We start from the raw sequence: 18,977 nt of genomic DNA, 5'->3' as shown, positions 1-18,977 counted from the left end.
ATTATTTTGAATCTGATTCAACACATCCATACATTCATTGATTCAATTTACTAATATTTAATGACTGCCTACCATGTTCCAAGCATCGGGCGAGGGATGAGAGATGTAATACGGAAAAAGAGCAAGAGCACTTAACTTTGAGAGAACCAAGAGGTTTGAGAGGTTTTGTTTGTTGGAGGGAAGAGTCTTGCATATTTTTATGCTGAGGAGAAAGTACCAGTAGAGAGAAGCTGGTGAAGATAAGAAATGGAAGGAATTCAGGATTTTAAATGGACTGGGTAGGGTAGTATCAAGGGTCCAAGGTAGGAAGGGGGAACACTTTGATTTGATACATGAGGGGCATCATGAGACTAAATGGAAGGAAGAAGACTTAGACATACAGTTAAATTTGTGGCTTTGCAGAGAAACTCAAGAAATCCAAACCTAATGGAGTATAACTTAATGTCATCTGTTGAAAATAGTGGAATGAGAATGCAATTTTGAGGGAAGATAGTAAAGATTTGGAATAACAGTTTTAACAAATAGGCGAAGGAAGTGATTAGAGGGACATAGGAATGCTGGACAGTGTTGAGTGCTAAGTTAGAGGTGTAGACCACAACTATACTAAGCCACAGAAATCAAAACATTAAATGACACAGACTTAGCAATTACCTTAAAATTGTTAAAGTCGTGGGTATAAAGATGGAAATAAAATCATAAAAAAGGTTTATAGGCAGCATTAAGGACCTAATGAGATGTGTGTCAGAGTAAGAAAATTGAAAACTGAAGGTATCAGAAGTCAAAGATTTTGACATAGACATTTTAATAAAATTTTTTGCAGAAGAATTATTACAGAAGTTTTATAAAGATATCATGTCTGGATTTTTATAAATTTTCCAGCTCTCCCTTTCTGTCACAGTTTTGTCCCTAAAGAAGCTTTTGTTAAAGTTTGCAGACTGTGAGGTTGAAATTTATAATTTCCAAAGTAGAACAAGGTCTAGAATGTAGCCATAAGAAGGCTGGCTAAAGAGGTGTGAAGGTGAGTTGCTGGGTGCTGTTTGGGTCCATGCTAAGTAAATTTACATTGTTTCTACCTAATTGGGTTTTCCTTTAATCAGGGAAGCTAAAGAGGCTTTTAGTTCTTAGAATACCCTAGGAATTTGAATCAGTACCAGAATGGACCTCGCAATCAGTGTTAGGAGTCAGATATCTCTAAATCTGATCTGTTTCAGAAGAGACTTAAATTCTCAGACTCATCCCATTGCAGATGTTTTCTCTAGTTGGAAAGAAAGAAAATCAGCTTGAAAATGAAAAATGCTAGCTTTTTGCTGATTATTCTAATTGACTAGGTTTGATGGTCATCTGTGAAATGAACCCAGGTTATAGGAAGAGATGAACCCTGAATATATATTTTAAAAGATTTATAAATGAGGAAAAGGTTTATAAAATGCCATGCAATGCTCTTTCTAATTAAAATGCCTGAATAAACGCAATGGGTTAGAATATTGCTGAAGTCTTTGTGAGGATATGATAGCCTCAGTTGAACTGATATATATTTTCTTTAGGAGTAGTTTAGAAGCTGAAATTAATGTGATCATGTTTTTGCCTTTCTTTTCACTTTCTTGAAATAAAATGAGTATCTAATTGCCAGGAGACATTAAATCTAGTTCTTGTATATCTGTGCAGATTGATTTGAGTACAGGAAACTTAACAAAAATATTTTATCTTCATTAGTCACCTTATTCTTGATTGTTTACCACATAAAATGCGAAGAAAAAATCCCACCAGATTTATGCCAAATAGATTCTTAAGCAAAGTGAAATTAGTTAACTGCTTGATTGTTTATATAACATTTAAATAACAAATACTAGTAAGGTGAAGTAACAAACTTGTTTAGGGAACAAACCTATCTAAGCCCATGTAATCCTTGAAAAAGATGCTCATATCATTAAAAGCAACCTGAAAAGCAGCAGAATTCTGTCCTTGTGATCTAAAAAAGTTACTTTTTTTTGCGTTATTTTTCACTTTTTTGTGCTACTATTAACTATTGAATGTTTGCTGATAAGGCAAAAATACAACAACCCAAATGTACAAATATACTGAGACTTTGTGCCATAACATTGGAAAGGCGGGTAAGGAGTACAGTCACTATCCTAGTTATATATGTCAGTGTAACATTTATTTCTTTTCAGTGCTGACAGTAGAGTAAAATTATGGGATGTAAGGAGAGCGTCAGGATGTTTGATTACTCTTGATCAGCATAATGGGGAAAAGTCACAAGCTGTTGAATCAGGTAATGAAGAATGTATTAATATAGAAATATAACATTGATAGTTTTTTATATTGAAAATTTTGAATGAAACCAAATAATAAAGGTATACTGTCAAATTGCAAATTTTGTGTTTAAAAATAAAAAGGTATTCACAATAAATCTATTTCTAAATTTAAATAAACTAAATTATGGTTGTCTTCCTTTAGGATACAAATAAGTAATGGCATTTCATCTGTTCCTGAATTTTCAAGTGTAGAAACGTTTCTGGGTTAACTCGTTACCTTTTCCTCCAGTGATGCTAACTAATACCAATTCAGTGCCACTTGTGAAGTTAGAATAAATAAGGAATAGTAACATTTCGTGGTCATTGTGTCACTAAAATTTGCAAGTTGTGTTAAATGTGAGTCAAGTGCAATCCAGGTGGTAAAGTACCACAGCTGTATTTTTAGAATAGAATTTAATTTCTATTAAATTTTAAAATTCTGATTCAGAATTCTGGACCAGAAATATATGAAGACCAACTGATTAAAATCTACATTTGTTTTAATAATCTCTTAAATTAATCAGGCTATTGAGAATTATGCTTTCTCAAACTTGTTTATTTTGAAAGTAATATAAATTTTAACTGAGACTAGAACAGTTGTACTTCCCCTCTTAAAGTTTTTAAATAAGAAATACTAGTATTAATGACTTAATAGTGAATGGAATGATTTTTAGATTAAAAAGAGAAATAATATAAAGTATAAAAGATATTTGAAAGGTGTTTAATTTAAAACTTAAGTGTTAAACTATGCTGAGTTTGATAGCTTAGTCTACTCTTTGAAAAATTATATTTGGCAGGATTTTTTCCCTTTGGTTTTTCAGTTTTCCTCTATTTTTATGGTTCTAATTTATATAGCTTATATTCAAATAATCAAAGGGTGACTCATTTTAAATATATTCAACTTATGTATTATATGTAATTCAGTTGTCCTTTAATATTTTTAAAAACTATATTATCAAACATTAAATGTGTGCTGAATACAAGAACAGAAAACTGAATTGTATTTTTCATTGCAGCAAATACTGCTCATAATGGGAAAGTTAATGGCTTATGTTTTACAAATGATGGACTTCACCTACTCACTGTTGGTACAGATAATCGAATGAGACTCTGGAATAGTTCCAATGGAGAAAACACACTGGTAAGAGATTTTAAATACCTCCAAGCTTTTGATGTAAATTAAAGAAATGGATCTGTGTTATACACTTGATGTTTTCCTATAAATTTAACTCTTTTTCTTGCTTCTGAATCACAGCTTTCTTTTTATAACATTTTCCCATTGTATTAACAGTAATTCTCAGTTTAGGACAGCTCACCCCATCTCTCCCCAAGCACATTGTCCCCATTGCTTTACTGAGCCACTGTGTATAATGGGAATATGCCATATCTCTCACGTATGTTGGAGAACAACTGATATAAAGTTATAAAGTTAAAAGCTCAAATTTCATACTACATGTGACTCGTAAACAAAATCTAAAATTAATGTTATAGTACTAGGACGTATAGTACTTTAATATTGGAATAAATGTGTTTTAAAGGTGCTAGATTATTCTGTGGTAATTGATTTCCAGTATATTTTTAAATTATGTTGTGGTCCTTAACCAAGTATATCTATGGTTTAGTAACTTTCAGAATAAGCTACCAAAAGTTTATAATTTGGTGATAGTAATAATAGCTAATATTTTTTGAGAGCTTATGAGCCAAGTACTGTGTTGGCGCATATATGGTCTTAATTTAATCATCACACCAACACTATAAAGGTAGTTACTGTTATAATACCCATTTTACACATGAGGAAAATGAGATATAAAATGGTTAGGTAACTTATCTAAGTTGCACAGCAGAAAGCAACAGAGTTTGACTCTAGTTTCCACTCCTACTATGCTAATTATACCCAGACCACTTAAAGCATTTACTTAATACCTTAAGGTAGGTATTTAATAGTAATCCTAATCTCATTCCTTTCTTTAATCATCCTAGCTAATTCTCTTTCAGATACTCTACATATCACTTTCATTATTAAATACTAATTTTACTATAAGGTCAAAATTGTTTATACTACATTACTTTAGAGTAATCCCCCACATTCTTTTTGAAATTCTTCATTATGTCTCGAGCTAGAAAATCAGGCATTGCAAATTTTAATTTAGACTCTTCCATTCATTATATAGTTCCATGTCCATAATTAGGTCACACCTTCCTTTTCTCATTTTTTTGTTTAATAAATATTTATTGAATACTTTCTATTTGCCAGGCAGTGCTATACAGCAGTAGACAAATCATAGAAAAAGCTCTATCCTCATAGAGCTTACATTCCAGGGAGAGGAAGAAAGACATCTATCCCTAATCAATAAATGGATAGATGGATGGATGAATAAATGGATGGATGGATAAAATAATACATTAAAGGCAGTAAACACTGTGGGGGAAGAACAAGAAAAGTTGCCTAGAAATTATTGGGAAGTTGGAATTGTTTTACATGCAGGGCAGTCATCATAGGTCTCACTCAGAACATGACAGCCTGAAGGAAATAAAGGAATGAGCCATCAGATATATGGAACGGAGAGCATTCCAGGCAGAGGAAGGAAGAAAGTATAAAGATCCTGAGGTAGGAGCACGCTTGGAGTACCCAGGGGACATCTCAGGTGCTCTTGTGTTGGAATAGAGTAAGCAGGGGAGAGAGTAATAGATGAGGAACAGAAGGAACAGGATACCAGAGCATATAGGCTTGTGGACCTTTATAAGGGCTAAAATTTTTTCTCTGGATGAGATGGAAAGCCACTCAAGGCTCTTGAGAAGTGATGGGGTCACTTTGGAAAAGTAGACTGGCATGGGCGTCAAAGGTGAATGTATTGAGTATATATACATAAATTGTTAGTGTGATTTTATTCTATTTTTCTCTCCTTGAAGGTAATACTCATACCCTATGGATTTTTTGCTAATAAGTCCATATCTCGAATAGTATGTTTAGAATGAACAATGCATTTTAAAATGGAACTTGATCAAAGTAAAAGTCATTCATACAAAGATGACTAGAGTAACCCAGAAGCTCACCTACAGAACATACTTAAAGGTATTTGGGACATTGATCCCAGTAAAAGTAACTCTCAGAGGAACCACACTGTCTTTAAATATTTAGAGGGCTGTCAGACAGAATAAGAAACAAATTCCAGTCCTGCCATTTAGTAATTTGGGGATATTAGGCAATTAATTATGTACAGTGAAATATATAAACTATACAGTTAATAGAACATTATTAGGAATTTACATCTATTCTTAGATATTTTGCCATTCTAATTAATGCTGCATTGAATTCCTCTGGGCATATAGCTTTTTGCTATTCAATTATTTTTCTAAGATAAATTTCCAGTAGTTACTAGGTCAAGGAGTAAGAATATCTTTGTTGTTCAATAGGTATAGAGTTTCAGTTTCACAAGATGAAAAGAGTTCTGGAGATATGAATGTACTTAATGTCATTGAACTGTACAGTTAAATATGATTAAGATGGGGAATTTCGTTATGTATATTTTAACCACAATTAAAAATATTTTAAAATAAAAGGATTATCTACTCTTTAAAAAAAAGAATATCTTTGTATTTTGTTGCATAGTAAACTATTTGGCCTTTTAGAAAGAATGACCAAATTACACTATGCCATCATGTTTATCTCACTTGTACCAGTATTGAGTTTCTTATGGTTTCTTAAAATCTTTGATAATGGTTTAAATGATTCTTCAGAGTTGCCTTAATTTGCATTTTTATTTCCGTCGAGGTTGAAATGTGAACATTTGCTTTTGTGGGTTTTTTTTGCTGTTTGTATTTTCCTCTTACATTTATGTCATTGGCCCTTATTTATATTAAGACATTGGTCATTTTCCTTAGATTTATAAGAACCCTTTTTATAGTGTATTCTAATATTTTCAGTAAATATTCCTTTCAGTCTTTGTTGTCTTTTTAATTCAGATTTAAGAAGTGAATAACTTTATGATTTTACATCTTACAGGTGAATTATGGAAAAGTTTGTAATGACAGTAGAAAAGGATTGAAATTCACTGTCTCCTGTGGCTGCAGTTCAGAATTTGTTTTTGTACCATATGGTAGCACCATTGCTGTTTATACAATTTACTCAGGAGAACAGATAACTATGCTTAAGGGACATTTTAAAAGTGTTGACTGCTGTGTATTTCAGTCTGATTTCCAGGTAAGGATGATACTTAAGGGAATTTAAAATGTTCAGATAACTAGCTTGCCGGACTAGTTGTATATAGAAGAGTAAATTGCAATTTCATTCTGAGTAATTATATTTTTAATAGAGGTTAATACGGGATATATTTTTAGATGTTATAGGATGTATATCTGAAGCAGTATAATACTGTATAACTTGACTGGGATAAATTCATTATTTTGCGTATGAGCTTCATTTATTTGACTGCTGAAAATCTCTGGCAAATTAAAATAATTTCTTGCAAACAGTCTTTTGGGAAAGAATAGAATATATGTGTCTAATCTCAAAATATAGCTTGTATATCTTGATTTATGTATGTATGAGTCTAAGGTTTTCTCTCTTTTTCTGCCAATGACTAATAAGTTTGCTTTTTGAGTTAATGCAACTTATATCATTTCTTAAATACATACCTATAGCTGTTGTTTAACATCTTGACCTTTCTCTTTCATCTCACCAATGGAGCACATTGATTTTTCAGAGAACATTTACACAGATTTACTTCATGTTCTCCTTTAAATGAGTTTCTAATATAGCAAGACTGTTGGTATTTTCCTTGTCTATGGGGAAAATGAGGCTCATGAAAGTTTAATAGAATGAAAATTATTAGATTATTTGAGCTAAAATGAAAATTATTGGATTATTTGAGCTAGGAAGGACTTTAAGTACCAGCTCTTATTCATTCATTTATTTATACTGATTACTTAATTTGTGTCTGACACCATACTGTAAGATACACAGGGCTGATTTTTCAGCCAGCACACATCAGTATGCTATATTTATTATTAAAATATTCAAATACATATCCCACTATTTGTTAAATAGCTGTTGCACCAAGCCCCCTAAGTAACCTCCAGCATTACCCACTTCCCCAGGGCTTCCTAAACCTCACCTCAACCCAACAACTAAAAGAGACCTTCAAGACTCTGCTCTTACTTTATGGCTAGTATCTCTTCTGATTGACCAGTGTCTTGATGTACCAGTTGTTAAATATTTTCAGTGTTACTTGCGGGAAAAGAAAATTAAAGCCGCCAGAGAGGGGCCATGATTTGCCTCAAACCTGCAAGTAGTTTTTGACAGAGAATGATTATCCATTCAAAGAACTTTTTAGAATACTGTACCTTTTTTCTTGTTCAGAGTCATTTAGAGACAAAGCCAAGATTTAACCAATGTTTTCTGACTATAAATTATTACTTTCCAACAAATCAGAGCATCCTAATAATCGTGCCTACAGTGGATTAAAGTGTGCCATGATACTGATTCCCTTCAGTCCCTGGAATAACTGAGACAAGCCTGGGTCAGCCAGAAACCTGGGGCCAGTTGCCTCCTGACAAATACCATTTCTATATTTGCTAAGTACTTAGAAAGATTTTAATCACTGTACTTCATCAGAAAGCATCCAACTCTTATCTCATTCCATCTACTATGATTTCTGAAAAGGAAGATAATTATAAATCTCAAAAGTAAGGGAGTAGTACTTTTGCATCTGTTTAGCAGCAGAACCTTTTTCCAAATGAAATATTATGCAAAACTCACTCTGAAAACAAACCTGATATAGTAATTCTACCAGGAATATAAAAATCTGACAAGGTATATGCAACATCAAAATAATGATAATAATGGATTATAACCCATTGACTAAAATAGAGATCCACAAATCTGGTATAAGTAAGTAAACTAATTAAAGTCTGATGAGGAATAGGATATTTACATATCTCAAAGTACCACCTTAAAAAATATTAATTAAAAAGGTAAAATGAACGATTTTACCTTGAAAGAGCCCGGCAATACATTACCTTAATGAAATGATCAAAGTTAATGTCCTAGTTCTGGGACATCAGTTCTGTGATACTCCTGGCAAAGATGTATCACCTAAATTTAGTCATGAGAAAGCATAAGACAAACAAAATTTGAGGGACATTCTACAAAATAACTGGTATGTATCTTCAAAATTGTCATGGTCAGGAAAGCCAAGGAGAGACTAAAGAACTGTTCCAGATTATAGGAAAGTAAAGAGACATGACAACTCAGTGTAGCATATGATTTTGAATTGGACCCTTTTGCTATAAAGGACATTATTGGGACAACTGGTAAAACCTAAGTGGGTCAAAGAATTAGCTGGTAGTAATATATCAATGTGAATTTTCTGAGTTTGTTGGTAGCATTGTAATTATGTAGGAGAATGTCCTTGTTCATGGGAAATATACACTGAATGTTCAAGCATGATAGTACCTCATGTTGGCAACTTATTCTTGTGTGTTTCAGGGAAAAACAGTCTTTTGTGCTGTACTTGCAACTTTTCTTTAAACTTTTGAGATTGTTTTTTTTATTTTTAATCCAATATCTCAAATGAACCCTTGCACTTAGCCAAAAACTTCAAGACTCAATTCAAATACCTTCAAGTGAAGTCTTTATTAATCATTCTGATTGAAGTTCTGTCTCTTCCAAGCTCTCTTTATATATTTACAGAATTGCCTTTACATATCCATCAGTGTAGCAGTGCGTATCATGAACTGCCTTTTAAGCTTATTTGACCAAGTTATCTTGGTTATATATCTTGTCTTCTCAGAAAACTAAATTACTCAATGTCACTGAACATTTGAAAATATTTTTGTATTATCTATAGTTAATGTAACCATATATTTTAGATTTAACAATACAGTTACAGAATTTTGTTCCATTTAGGAAATTTGATCATGTATAATTAAATTAAATTTAATTTTTTATATCTATATTTCCTATAAATTCATAATCTTATTTTCTTTACCCAGAACTCTTACTTTTTTTTTTTTTTAGAAAAATACTAATTGTACTAGGCTTAAATAGTTTTTGAGATGAACAGTAATAAAAATAATTACATCCCAGAGCAGGAAAGAAGTTATATTGTTAAAAATATTTGTGTGATAATCCAGAAGTATATTTGTGAGGGGGAAAAAATCAGTCAGAGTTTTACAACCACTTAACACTCTAGTGTTTCGTTTTGTTTTTTTAATCCTTTTCTCTTTTGCCTAGTAGCTTTTTTTTTAATGGACCTAAGTTTTATATCCTATTTTTTTGCCTTCACACTATGAATATTTGGTTTTATCCTATTATTTTCTTTTGACATTATGAGTATTTTCCTATGTCATTAGTCTTCAAAAATAAATTTAATGGGTATATCATAACCAGTCATATAAATGTTACATAAATTTATATAAATTAATACCCTACTTGTAGACAATTATTTCTATTTTTATTATAAATATAATACTAATGATATCCTTGAATTTTATTTATGTCTTTGGCACGACTTCTTAAAAATGCATTCAAAAACTTTTGATGCATATCGAGATTCTATTCTCCAAAAAAGATGATCCCAGTTTATGACCTCTTTACGAGAGGATCTGTTTCATTGCCCCATAGGAATGTTTTCAATACTAGCAAATATAACATTCCTTAAGTTTTGTTGAGAAAGGAAATGAAATGAACATGGTTCTGCCTTATGCAAACAGCATATGCATAAAGACATTGACATAGACTGTGCATCAACTCAAGCTTCCCCTTATAAAATAAATATTTTGTGAATTTTTGGTCTATTTTAGCTAGAAACTCATGTGGTTTCTCCTTGAAGTCTTTATTAAAGCTCAGTTATTGACAGAAAAGGACAAACTCTTTACTTCATCCTTTTTTTCTTTCTCTACTCTGACATTTGAAATAGATACTATGATTGATAAAAACCATTAGGATGTTGAATGTTTTTGTAAATTTTCACGTTAGCAAGCTTCAACTTATCATAATACTGTTTTTAAATATAAAATGAAGGTTTACTAAATTAAAAATAAAAAGTTATCAGCTCAGTTTTTTGGAGTAGGAATAGAATTAATCTAATTGATCTAACCTAAGAAAGAATCATTGAAAAATTGATATAGTTTGTTTCAGATTGGTACTAGCTTTAAGTTTACCCACAATCACATCTTTCCTTTCTGTGCTATAGGAACTTTATAGTGGTAGCAGAGATTGCAATATTCTTGCTTGGGTACCATCCTTATATGAACCAGTTCCTGATGATGATGAGGTAAATATTATTTGTACAAATTGTAGTTACTTTTAAATCATAAATTAAAAAGTTTTATTAATTTTATATGAGAGACTTTTAAAGCACTTCTTGCTATTTTCTGATGTTAAAAATAATTTGTCTATTATAACACATATGGAAAATTCAGACAAATATTAAAAGAACACAAATTTCTAAAGCTGAATTAATTACTGTTAACATTTTTATTTACTTTATTCTTGTTTTTCCTATTTCTATTTTTAACATACTAAATATTGTGCTTGGACATACAGCTTGGCATCTCACTTAATATTGTACAATAAATCTTTTACCATGTTATTAATAACTATTGTTTTTAATAATATGGCATTCTGTTATTTATATGCCACAGTTTACTTAAATATTTACTCACTTGGTGACATTTCTTTTGATCATTACTAACAAATTAAGGTGAATAGCTGTTCATAAATTGTTTATATTTCTGATTGCTTGTTTGGATAAATTCATAGTAGGTTTATCTCAAGTTATCATGTATGACATTTTTAAAGCTCTTTATTTACACTGTCAGATTTTACCAGTTTATATTCCTCTTAGCAGTCCGTTAGTGCCTTAGAGTATAAATTGGTACAAATATGACAGTGTGAATAAAAAGCCTTAAAAATATGAGGAGTAAACAAAATGAATAAGAGATGATCCCTGATCATAGTAGTAGTTTCTATATTTTTTACTTTTATGTCCAGCTGTCTATAGGTGATTATTTTACTGACACTGTTAATCATCCCCATTTATCCTTACCAAAAATTATTTTACTAGGTACTATTAATCATCACCATTTCTCCTAATTTCTAGGATATTAGAAGTTAATATCTAAAAACCAATATGTATAGATGTAATTTTTTTAAAGTTGGAAATATAAATAAATGTAGTTAGAAACACCTTACGTTAATCTTACCTAACTCATAGTAAAAATAAAACATCTTAAATAGAGATGGAAGAAAGTTATTGCTAGAGCACATTTGAAATTCTAAAAACATTTTTCATATATTTTGTTTCTTTATGAAAACAGGACTTTGTCCGAAACCACATAGGAATGAATTTTTATGGAGGTGGTTGATAGCATTTCGCAGTTATCGACAAAATGTATTTCATACCTAAACTTGCAACTGCTATGGTTTACTGCAGTGTAAAGCTGTGAAATTTTTTTTTTTTGGCCTTAATCCAAATGAAAAAGAAAACACGTACAATGGTAAATCTTCAAGCAGCTGGCCAAACGCTGTATGAATACTTACAGATTTCATCACTTGTCTAATTCGATTTCTTATGGCTTTGCTTAGTTTCCATGTACAGCTGCTTTAAATGAATATTCTTCTGTGGAAAGCTTAATATGGTCAAATAGTTTGGTTCAGCCATTTATTTTACATTATTATTTGCTTATTGTGTCCTGCTGTTTGGGAATTACTATATACATTAAATCCAACTTATTATAGTGTAGTCCCTATTAGGAAGTATAACAATCATTTACCAAATGAAAACAGTAAAAATAAAAGTAAATCTAGTATGACTTATGCTTAGAAATAGGGTATTAGAAGAAAACTAGAATACTTAATTTATAAAGATAGTATATGATTCTGATGATTTATTTCCTTATTTTATAGTTATAGTGGTAGTTTGAACTTCTTATCTAGAAGAATTTTTGTATAAGAAATTAAGCTGTACAAATAGAAAATCAAATAGAGATATACAATGTTAGCTTTAATTTTTTATTAAATTTATTGCAGTGACATTGGTTAAAAAATTATGTAGGTTTCAAGTGTATAATTTGGTAATACATCATCTACACATTGCATTATGTGTTCACCACTCGAAGTTACATTGCCTTCTGTCGCCATATATTTGTCCCCCTTTACCCTTATCTACCTCCCATCCTTCCTTCTGGTAACCACTAAATTATTGTCTGTGTCTATGAGTTTTTGTTTGTCTTGTTTGTTTGTTGCTTTCAGTTTTATATCCCACATGTAAGTGAAATCATATGGTTCTCGACTCTTTCTGACTTATTTCACTTAGCATGATAATCTCAAGATCCATACATTTTGTCACAAATGGCAGTATTTCATCTCTTCTGATGGCTGAGTAATATTCCATTATATATATGTACCACATCTTCTTTATCCAGTCATCTATGGAAGGAAACTTTGGTTGTTTCCATGTCTTGGACATGAGTGAATAATGCTGTAGTGAACATTGAGGTGCATATAACTTTACAGATAAATGCTTTCAAATTTTGGGGGTAGATAACCAGAAGATGGATTGCTGAGTCATATGGTAATTCTTTTCTTAATTTTCTGAGGAACCTCCATACTATTTTCCAAAGTTAGCTTTATTTTTAAGCTTAAGAGCTATAAAAGCTTATCTTTTAAAATTTACTGTTTTACACTTTAAGATAGCCATCATTCTCATATTACTATAAAATGGTAGGTGCTAAGATTATTTTTACAAAACTGTAGTTTGAAAGATTCCTGTGAATGCAGGTAGAACACGAATGTGATGATATAGATCCTATAGAGAAGTCCATCTTCATGAGTCCCTTATTCCTTATATGAATATTTACTGTTTAACTCATATTTAAAAGTTTTTCATCTCAACTATCAAATAAATGACTGCTGCAGTTTCCCAGAGTGGCAACACAGTTCAAAACAAAACAAAACACATTTATACATACACACTCAGTCTTTAGTTTCGAGTAAATTAAAAAATAATACTGGTAATGGGTTTAAATCACAGTTTTGCCATTTATTAGTGATCTGGGACAAGTTTATTATATTGCCAAATATTAGAATCATCAAAGCAAAATTGTTCTTAGGTTTTCTTTCAAATTCACCCTTGAGATGAGATTTACTTCTCCATCAGCCAAGATAATCCCTTATGGGTGTTTCTTCTAAGATCTAAGAGGAGGAATTTAGTTCTGTCCTAAGAAACTGAAGAGTGTTGCGTGTAGGGACAGATTTTATGGTCTTTAAGCATAAATCCTGTTATTTAATTGTCAGGCTGTTTTACCATATTCTAAGGAGTTGCCTTCCTTTTGCCCCCTCATCCTAAAATTTACTCATGGTCAAGGCAAGCCTGTATAACTTAAACAGTTTTCTTTTCTGAGAACTATAGGTCAGCTACATTACAATTTAAATCTGACTTCTTACCAAGAATCTTACTTTATTTTGACAGTCACACAATACATAGCTGTTTTATTTACCACTTTCTGACACAGACAACACTATATTCTGCCCATGGAGACTTTCTAGTAATTACCAGCAAGAAATTTAGAATTTATCAAGATTGTATTTGTGATAGATGTTAAGTTTCGTTTCGTTCTTCCTTTCCATTATTTGGACCTGGACTGGAGGATCCCTCTAAACTCATGCTTCCCTGTCTCTATAACATTCACAACTATCTGTCAGTAGAACAGGCTACCTGATAAGGTAGAGATGGATATATAGAGCATAGAAAGGATGGATACTGGAAGGAGATGTAGAGAAAATTGAATAGTTGGTAGTTACACTTAATAATTGAGTTTCAAACAATAATATCTGTACTACATCCATATACATCATTTTTACTGTAGCTTTTAACTATAAGTTTAATTTTTTTCTGATTTTTAGCAATAAAATATGCTTACAATACTGTAGTGCATTCATATTGTTATCATTTATTACTATAAACAGTAAAGTTTATATACAGCTGCATTTTGATTTTCACTTCATTATTTTCATTTCTTTGCTCACTATAGCAACAATAATTTACAATAAAATGTAATTTTGCCTCTCTGTTGAGCCTTCAAATGAAATTAAAATGTTTAATAGGTACCATAGTGGAATTAAGAGGCATGACTTTTGTATAGGTTAACCATCCAGGGACGTTTTGGGTAGGTAACTAAGGCAGAGTTAAAGGCTTCTAAAGATAGAGTAGGGAAGACGAATCACCCTAACCCCCAAGACAATACATCTTTGAATAAACTTTCACTAAATAACCTAACTTAATAGTTAAATTATAAACCCAGAAAGATAGGAAATTCAGTAAATGTTTGGATAAAAGAATAAATTAACAGACTTCAGTATGCTACTCTTTCAAATCCATGAATTGCTGCTAGGAAAAGTGAATAGTTAGCTGAGGTTCACTAATAGTTTTGTATCTGGACATTTGGTGTATAATGGAATTTTTTTTGTACAAGTGACGATAGCCAACATTAGGTTCAGTAATAGCGACAATAGCCAAATCTAGGTTTTAGTAATAATGCATTGTAATCTATAGCTTTATTAGCTATAATGAATACCTAAATTAATATATTGTTTTCCAGCTATTCTGGCTGATACTAGGGGTAGTTACTGGAAACACCTACTTTTTCTACTGTTATCATTGTTTGAATTATAATATTCTAAGTCACCATGTTCATCAAAAAGGAAATGAGCACTCTCAGACATACAGTCAGGGTTACTCTTGTCAAAAAATATTACTATATGTTGTAAAAATCAATACATGTAAGATAATTTGAGTAGTTTTGATGCTAATATATTATTGGATTTTGAGTCTGAACAAACTTGTAGCAAATGTAAAAGTTGCAGAAGTAGTAGTAAAGCTGGCTCATAATGCCCACATACTCAGAAAATGAGACCATCTTAAAGTCCTTTAATCATTTGTCAGAGCATAATATGGTAGCCTTTCAAAATATTTTCCAAAAAAGTGAATCAATTTGAAATACCAATTTCTGATTGCCTTTATAAGGTCTGGCTCTAAAGTGTAAGAGTACCATGATGTTTTGTTGTTTTAAATAAACACCAAACGTTTGCGGTTGTTTTTTTGTTTATTTGTTTGGTTTTTTTTTTTTTGGTCAAAGAAATCTCTCAAGGAAACCTTTGTGCTAATGACAAACATGTTAACCATTTCTGACACATTTTGCATGTGATTCTGAACTACTTTACTAGCTATAAAAAAGTGAATAAATGTCACAACTTAATAATTCAGATTACTTTTTGAGCCCAAAGTGGTATTACTAAGTTTGATGAACACCTTACGCCCCCCATATATGGATATTTTGCTTATTTATAAAAGTCAGGTCTATCCAAACAATAAAAGTTACCAACATTAATATTTTGGGCGGTCAAGTCAGACTGTAGACCTGAGTTCAGTCTTAGCTGCATGGATGTTAATATGCTACTACCTTCTCCAAAGAGTTGCAGAAATGCCTTGAACAATAGCAGCATGTGTGCGTGCGTGTGTGTGTTTGTTTAAAGGGAAACATGATTTGGATAAAGTCCGGTATGTTAATTTAAAATGAAGTTACATTATCTTGTATGTGGAGTGTTTCTTACATTACTTTTGTTTGAAATTAACAATATATCATTTCTTTCAAAATAATCTAATTGCTTTTCATCTGATATATTTTATAACTATATTGTAAGCCTAAAATTATGAGGTGGATTAATCAAATCTTCCTTTTTTTACTCCTTTTTAGATTACAACCAAATCACAGTTAAATCCAGCATTTGAAGATGCCTGGAGCAGCAGTGATGAGGAAGGATGAATGTCAATCCTAAGTACCTTTATGTCTGTTGATGGAACTTTTGAAATGGGACTGTTTTGTTTTTGTTTGTTTAACTGTCCAGTGACACCTAAATTAGCCCTGAATTTGGGTGATTTTTTCCCCTGATGTTTTAAAATGAGGTTTCATGTGTCAGATGGCACCTTGTATTTGCATGAAATCCTGAAATACCTTTTCTGTGGTATATTTAATCAAAACATGTCTTCGTGATCCCAGTTGGTATGGCCTGGGGTAGCCCCTCTTGCTGCAGTACAAAGAGACGAGTCATGGCTCTGCCAAGTGGGACCGTGAGCCCACTGTGTGAACTTTAAGATGCAGTCTCCAAAGATGAGCACGTGAAGGTTATCAGCACAGAGTCTCTCCTACTGGCTATATTACCTTGTTCATTTTTACTTTAAAGGAGAATTTTACTGAGGATGATTATATCAAAAATAATTGTTGAAAAGTCATTTTTTTTTATTCATGCATTCAATTTTTGCAGCGATTTCATTTAGTCGACCATTGTCTAGTTTTATGTTAAATGTTTTTTGAACTCAGTTCCTTCCACTGTCCAAAAAGTGTATCACAGGTGTTTTTTAACTTGAGGAAAATCCCACGTTTCCTTTATTTTCATGTGTCAGATGGCAGCTTGTACTCATGCTTCAACTCCCATTCTCTGAATGTTAAGATGTGACCAAGTCCTGCTTCATTCATTGAGGCAGAAAATGTCCAGACAGGGGAATCTGGCTTAAACATGAAATGTTGTCATAAAATTTCTGTTTATTGTCTACTCTTCTTGTGTTATAACCCACAAGTGATTATCATGAAACTAATCTCATATTCCCTTTCTTCCTGATTCTTATCAAAAGGAGACCAATAAAGGAGGTTTTTGTGAGTTTTTAAGTGTGTGTTAGGCCTCATATCAGATGTTTCTAGCCAAATGTTTTACATATGTTTACTTTATAGTTGATTTTCTTAAGCCCCTACTGTTTACTCTCACTTCCCCACACCCCTTGGTAAGGATGCTTATGACCTTTGAGAATACTATTGAAATTGGAAATTTTTTTTTAATTTTAAGGAAGAAGAAATTTTCCTCCAGACCACAAATAATTGTATTACCTCTATCTAGTTATATAAATATAGTCAGTCCTCCATATCTGTGAGTTCCACATCTGTAGATTCAACCAATTGTGGATGAAAACTATTCCCCCCAAAAGTTACATTGTTGCTGACATGTACTATGTAGTTAGGTCTATGATGGTTGTGTCTGTACTGAACACAGTTTTTTTTTTCCTTGTCATCATTCCCTAAACAATACATTATAACAATTATTTACATAGCATTTATATTGTATTAGGTATTATAAGTAATCTAGACATGATTTAAAGTATACGGGAAGGTGTGTGTACTATGCCATTTTACATAAGGGACTTGAGCATCCTGAGGATTTGAGATTCATAGGGAGTCCTGGAACCAATCCCCTTCAGATACCAAGGGACAGCTTTATACATGCTCATTGTAAATAATTGAAGCAACATAAAAACTTACCAAAAAATGTAGTGGTCACACAGAATCATACCACCCTAAGGTAACGACTTCTAACATTTTGGTGGCCATTCTTCCAAGCATCTGTTTATGACACATATAATTATAAATAACAGGATGCAGTTGTTATGGAAACTCCTCTCCTCCCACATCAGCACCTCCCTCCCCATTCCTTACATTAATATTAAAACAGTTTTATATCTTGACCCAATTAGAAATTCAAAACTTATATAGTAAATATACTAAAGAATTTATATAACAGATATAAAAGAGACATTTATGGTAGATTACTGCGATGTTAATGTAGTTTCAAATCCATTGGGGCCCCATACCCAATAGCCAATATTATTAATATTACTGATTGTATTCAGTCAACCACCAGTAAATATTTTTCTCTTGCAGATTTGGCTAACATGTTCTGTTCGGTGCCTGTTTCAATAGCCTCTTAGATGCAGTTGTCTTTACCTTAAAGTGCCAGGCTACCTATCGGGCACCTCAGCAGCTTTATCATTGCATATATTCTTTGCAGACAAGATCTCAACTGCATCCACTTTCTTCCAGGAGCACAGGTATGACATTATATTGATGATATCTTCTAAGGAGACTCATTTAGGATCTATAGGTCTAACATCTTTTAGTACTTCTGGGGTTCTGATGGCAACACTTTATTTACAATTTTTACTTCCAAATTAAAATCAGCAAGCACTCCTGTCAATCCCCTTCATTAAAGAGACTTTGGCTATCTCTCATCATGCTTCCTGGAGTCTCTGGACCTCTTAGGGTGGTCATACATTGCCCAAAGACTTCCGATGCAAGAAACTGCCCCTCTTGGCTTCATACTACACTTTTTTAAATCAATAAGTAAAATACATGATGGGCTCTTTGGAATATAAGGGCTCTCAGCCTATGACACTCAGCCCTTGACCTGTAACCAGCTGTTTATTAAGCTTTGGGTCATGGAAACAGTACATCAGAAAGGTGGCACAGCTACTAAGGCCTCTTTAAGACAGGATGGAGCCAAACCTGGGCTCTCCGGCATATTCCACTTGCATGAGGATATGGCTTCCCCTGTCCTCTGTCTCTTGCCAGAGGCCAAAGTGCTGAAGAGTGCCACCCCCTCCCTCAGACCATATGGCTACCTGGGATATCACTTGAGATTATCTGAATGAACAGCAGTGGGAGTACCTAGACTACTCACATGGCATTGCCGACCATTGTACATGATGGAGCTCAGTGGAATATTGCTGCTTTCCATCTCTTAGCCAGGATGTCCTTAACAAAGGATGGAACCCAGGAAACAGCACACTTGGCCAG

At 32.4% G+C, this 18,977-nt stretch overlaps 1 protein-coding gene and 1 long non-coding RNA gene across 4 annotated transcripts in view; one reads left to right on the top strand and one right to left on the bottom strand.

The window, feature by feature from the left end:
• Window positions 1-17,021, top strand: part of ERCC8 (ERCC excision repair 8, CSA ubiquitin ligase complex subunit) — a 35,114-nt gene extending 18,093 nt beyond the window's left edge. For both annotated transcript variants that reach the window (XM_039869988.1, XM_039869989.1), the window contains 5 exons: window positions 2,172-2,272; window positions 3,311-3,435; window positions 6,298-6,495; window positions 10,490-10,570; window positions 16,053-17,021. In XM_039869988.1, the coding sequence (XP_039725922.1) occupies window positions 2,172-2,272; window positions 3,311-3,435; window positions 6,298-6,495; window positions 10,490-10,570; window positions 16,053-16,121 (574 nt within the window). In that variant the 3' untranslated portion in view covers window positions 16,122-17,021. The remainder of the gene's footprint in view (window positions 1-2,171; window positions 2,273-3,310; window positions 3,436-6,297; window positions 6,496-10,489; window positions 10,571-16,052) is intronic.
• The window catches only part of LOC120608213 (uncharacterized), a 36,417-nt gene that overhangs the window by 3,068 nt on the left and 14,372 nt on the right, over window positions 1-18,977 (bottom strand). Inside the window, exons 2-3 of one of the 2 annotated variants that reach the window (XR_005654338.1) lie at window positions 17,667-17,747; window positions 8,313-8,388 (exon numbers count right to left, since the gene is read on the bottom strand). This is a non-coding gene — a long non-coding RNA (uncharacterized LOC120608213). Of the gene's footprint in view, window positions 1-8,312; window positions 8,389-15,352; window positions 17,748-18,977 lie in introns of those variants that run through there. The other variant, XR_005654337.1, reaches the window with a different exon arrangement.

Source organism: Pteropus medius, unplaced genomic scaffold, assembly GCF_902729225.1.
Source record: "Pteropus medius unplaced genomic scaffold, Ma_sr-lr_union100, whole genome shotgun sequence".
Taxonomy (NCBI): domain Eukaryota; kingdom Metazoa; phylum Chordata; class Mammalia; order Chiroptera; family Pteropodidae; genus Pteropus; species Pteropus medius.
Note: the sequence above shows the minus strand (reverse complement) of the source record. Positions and strands in the feature narration are given on the sequence as shown.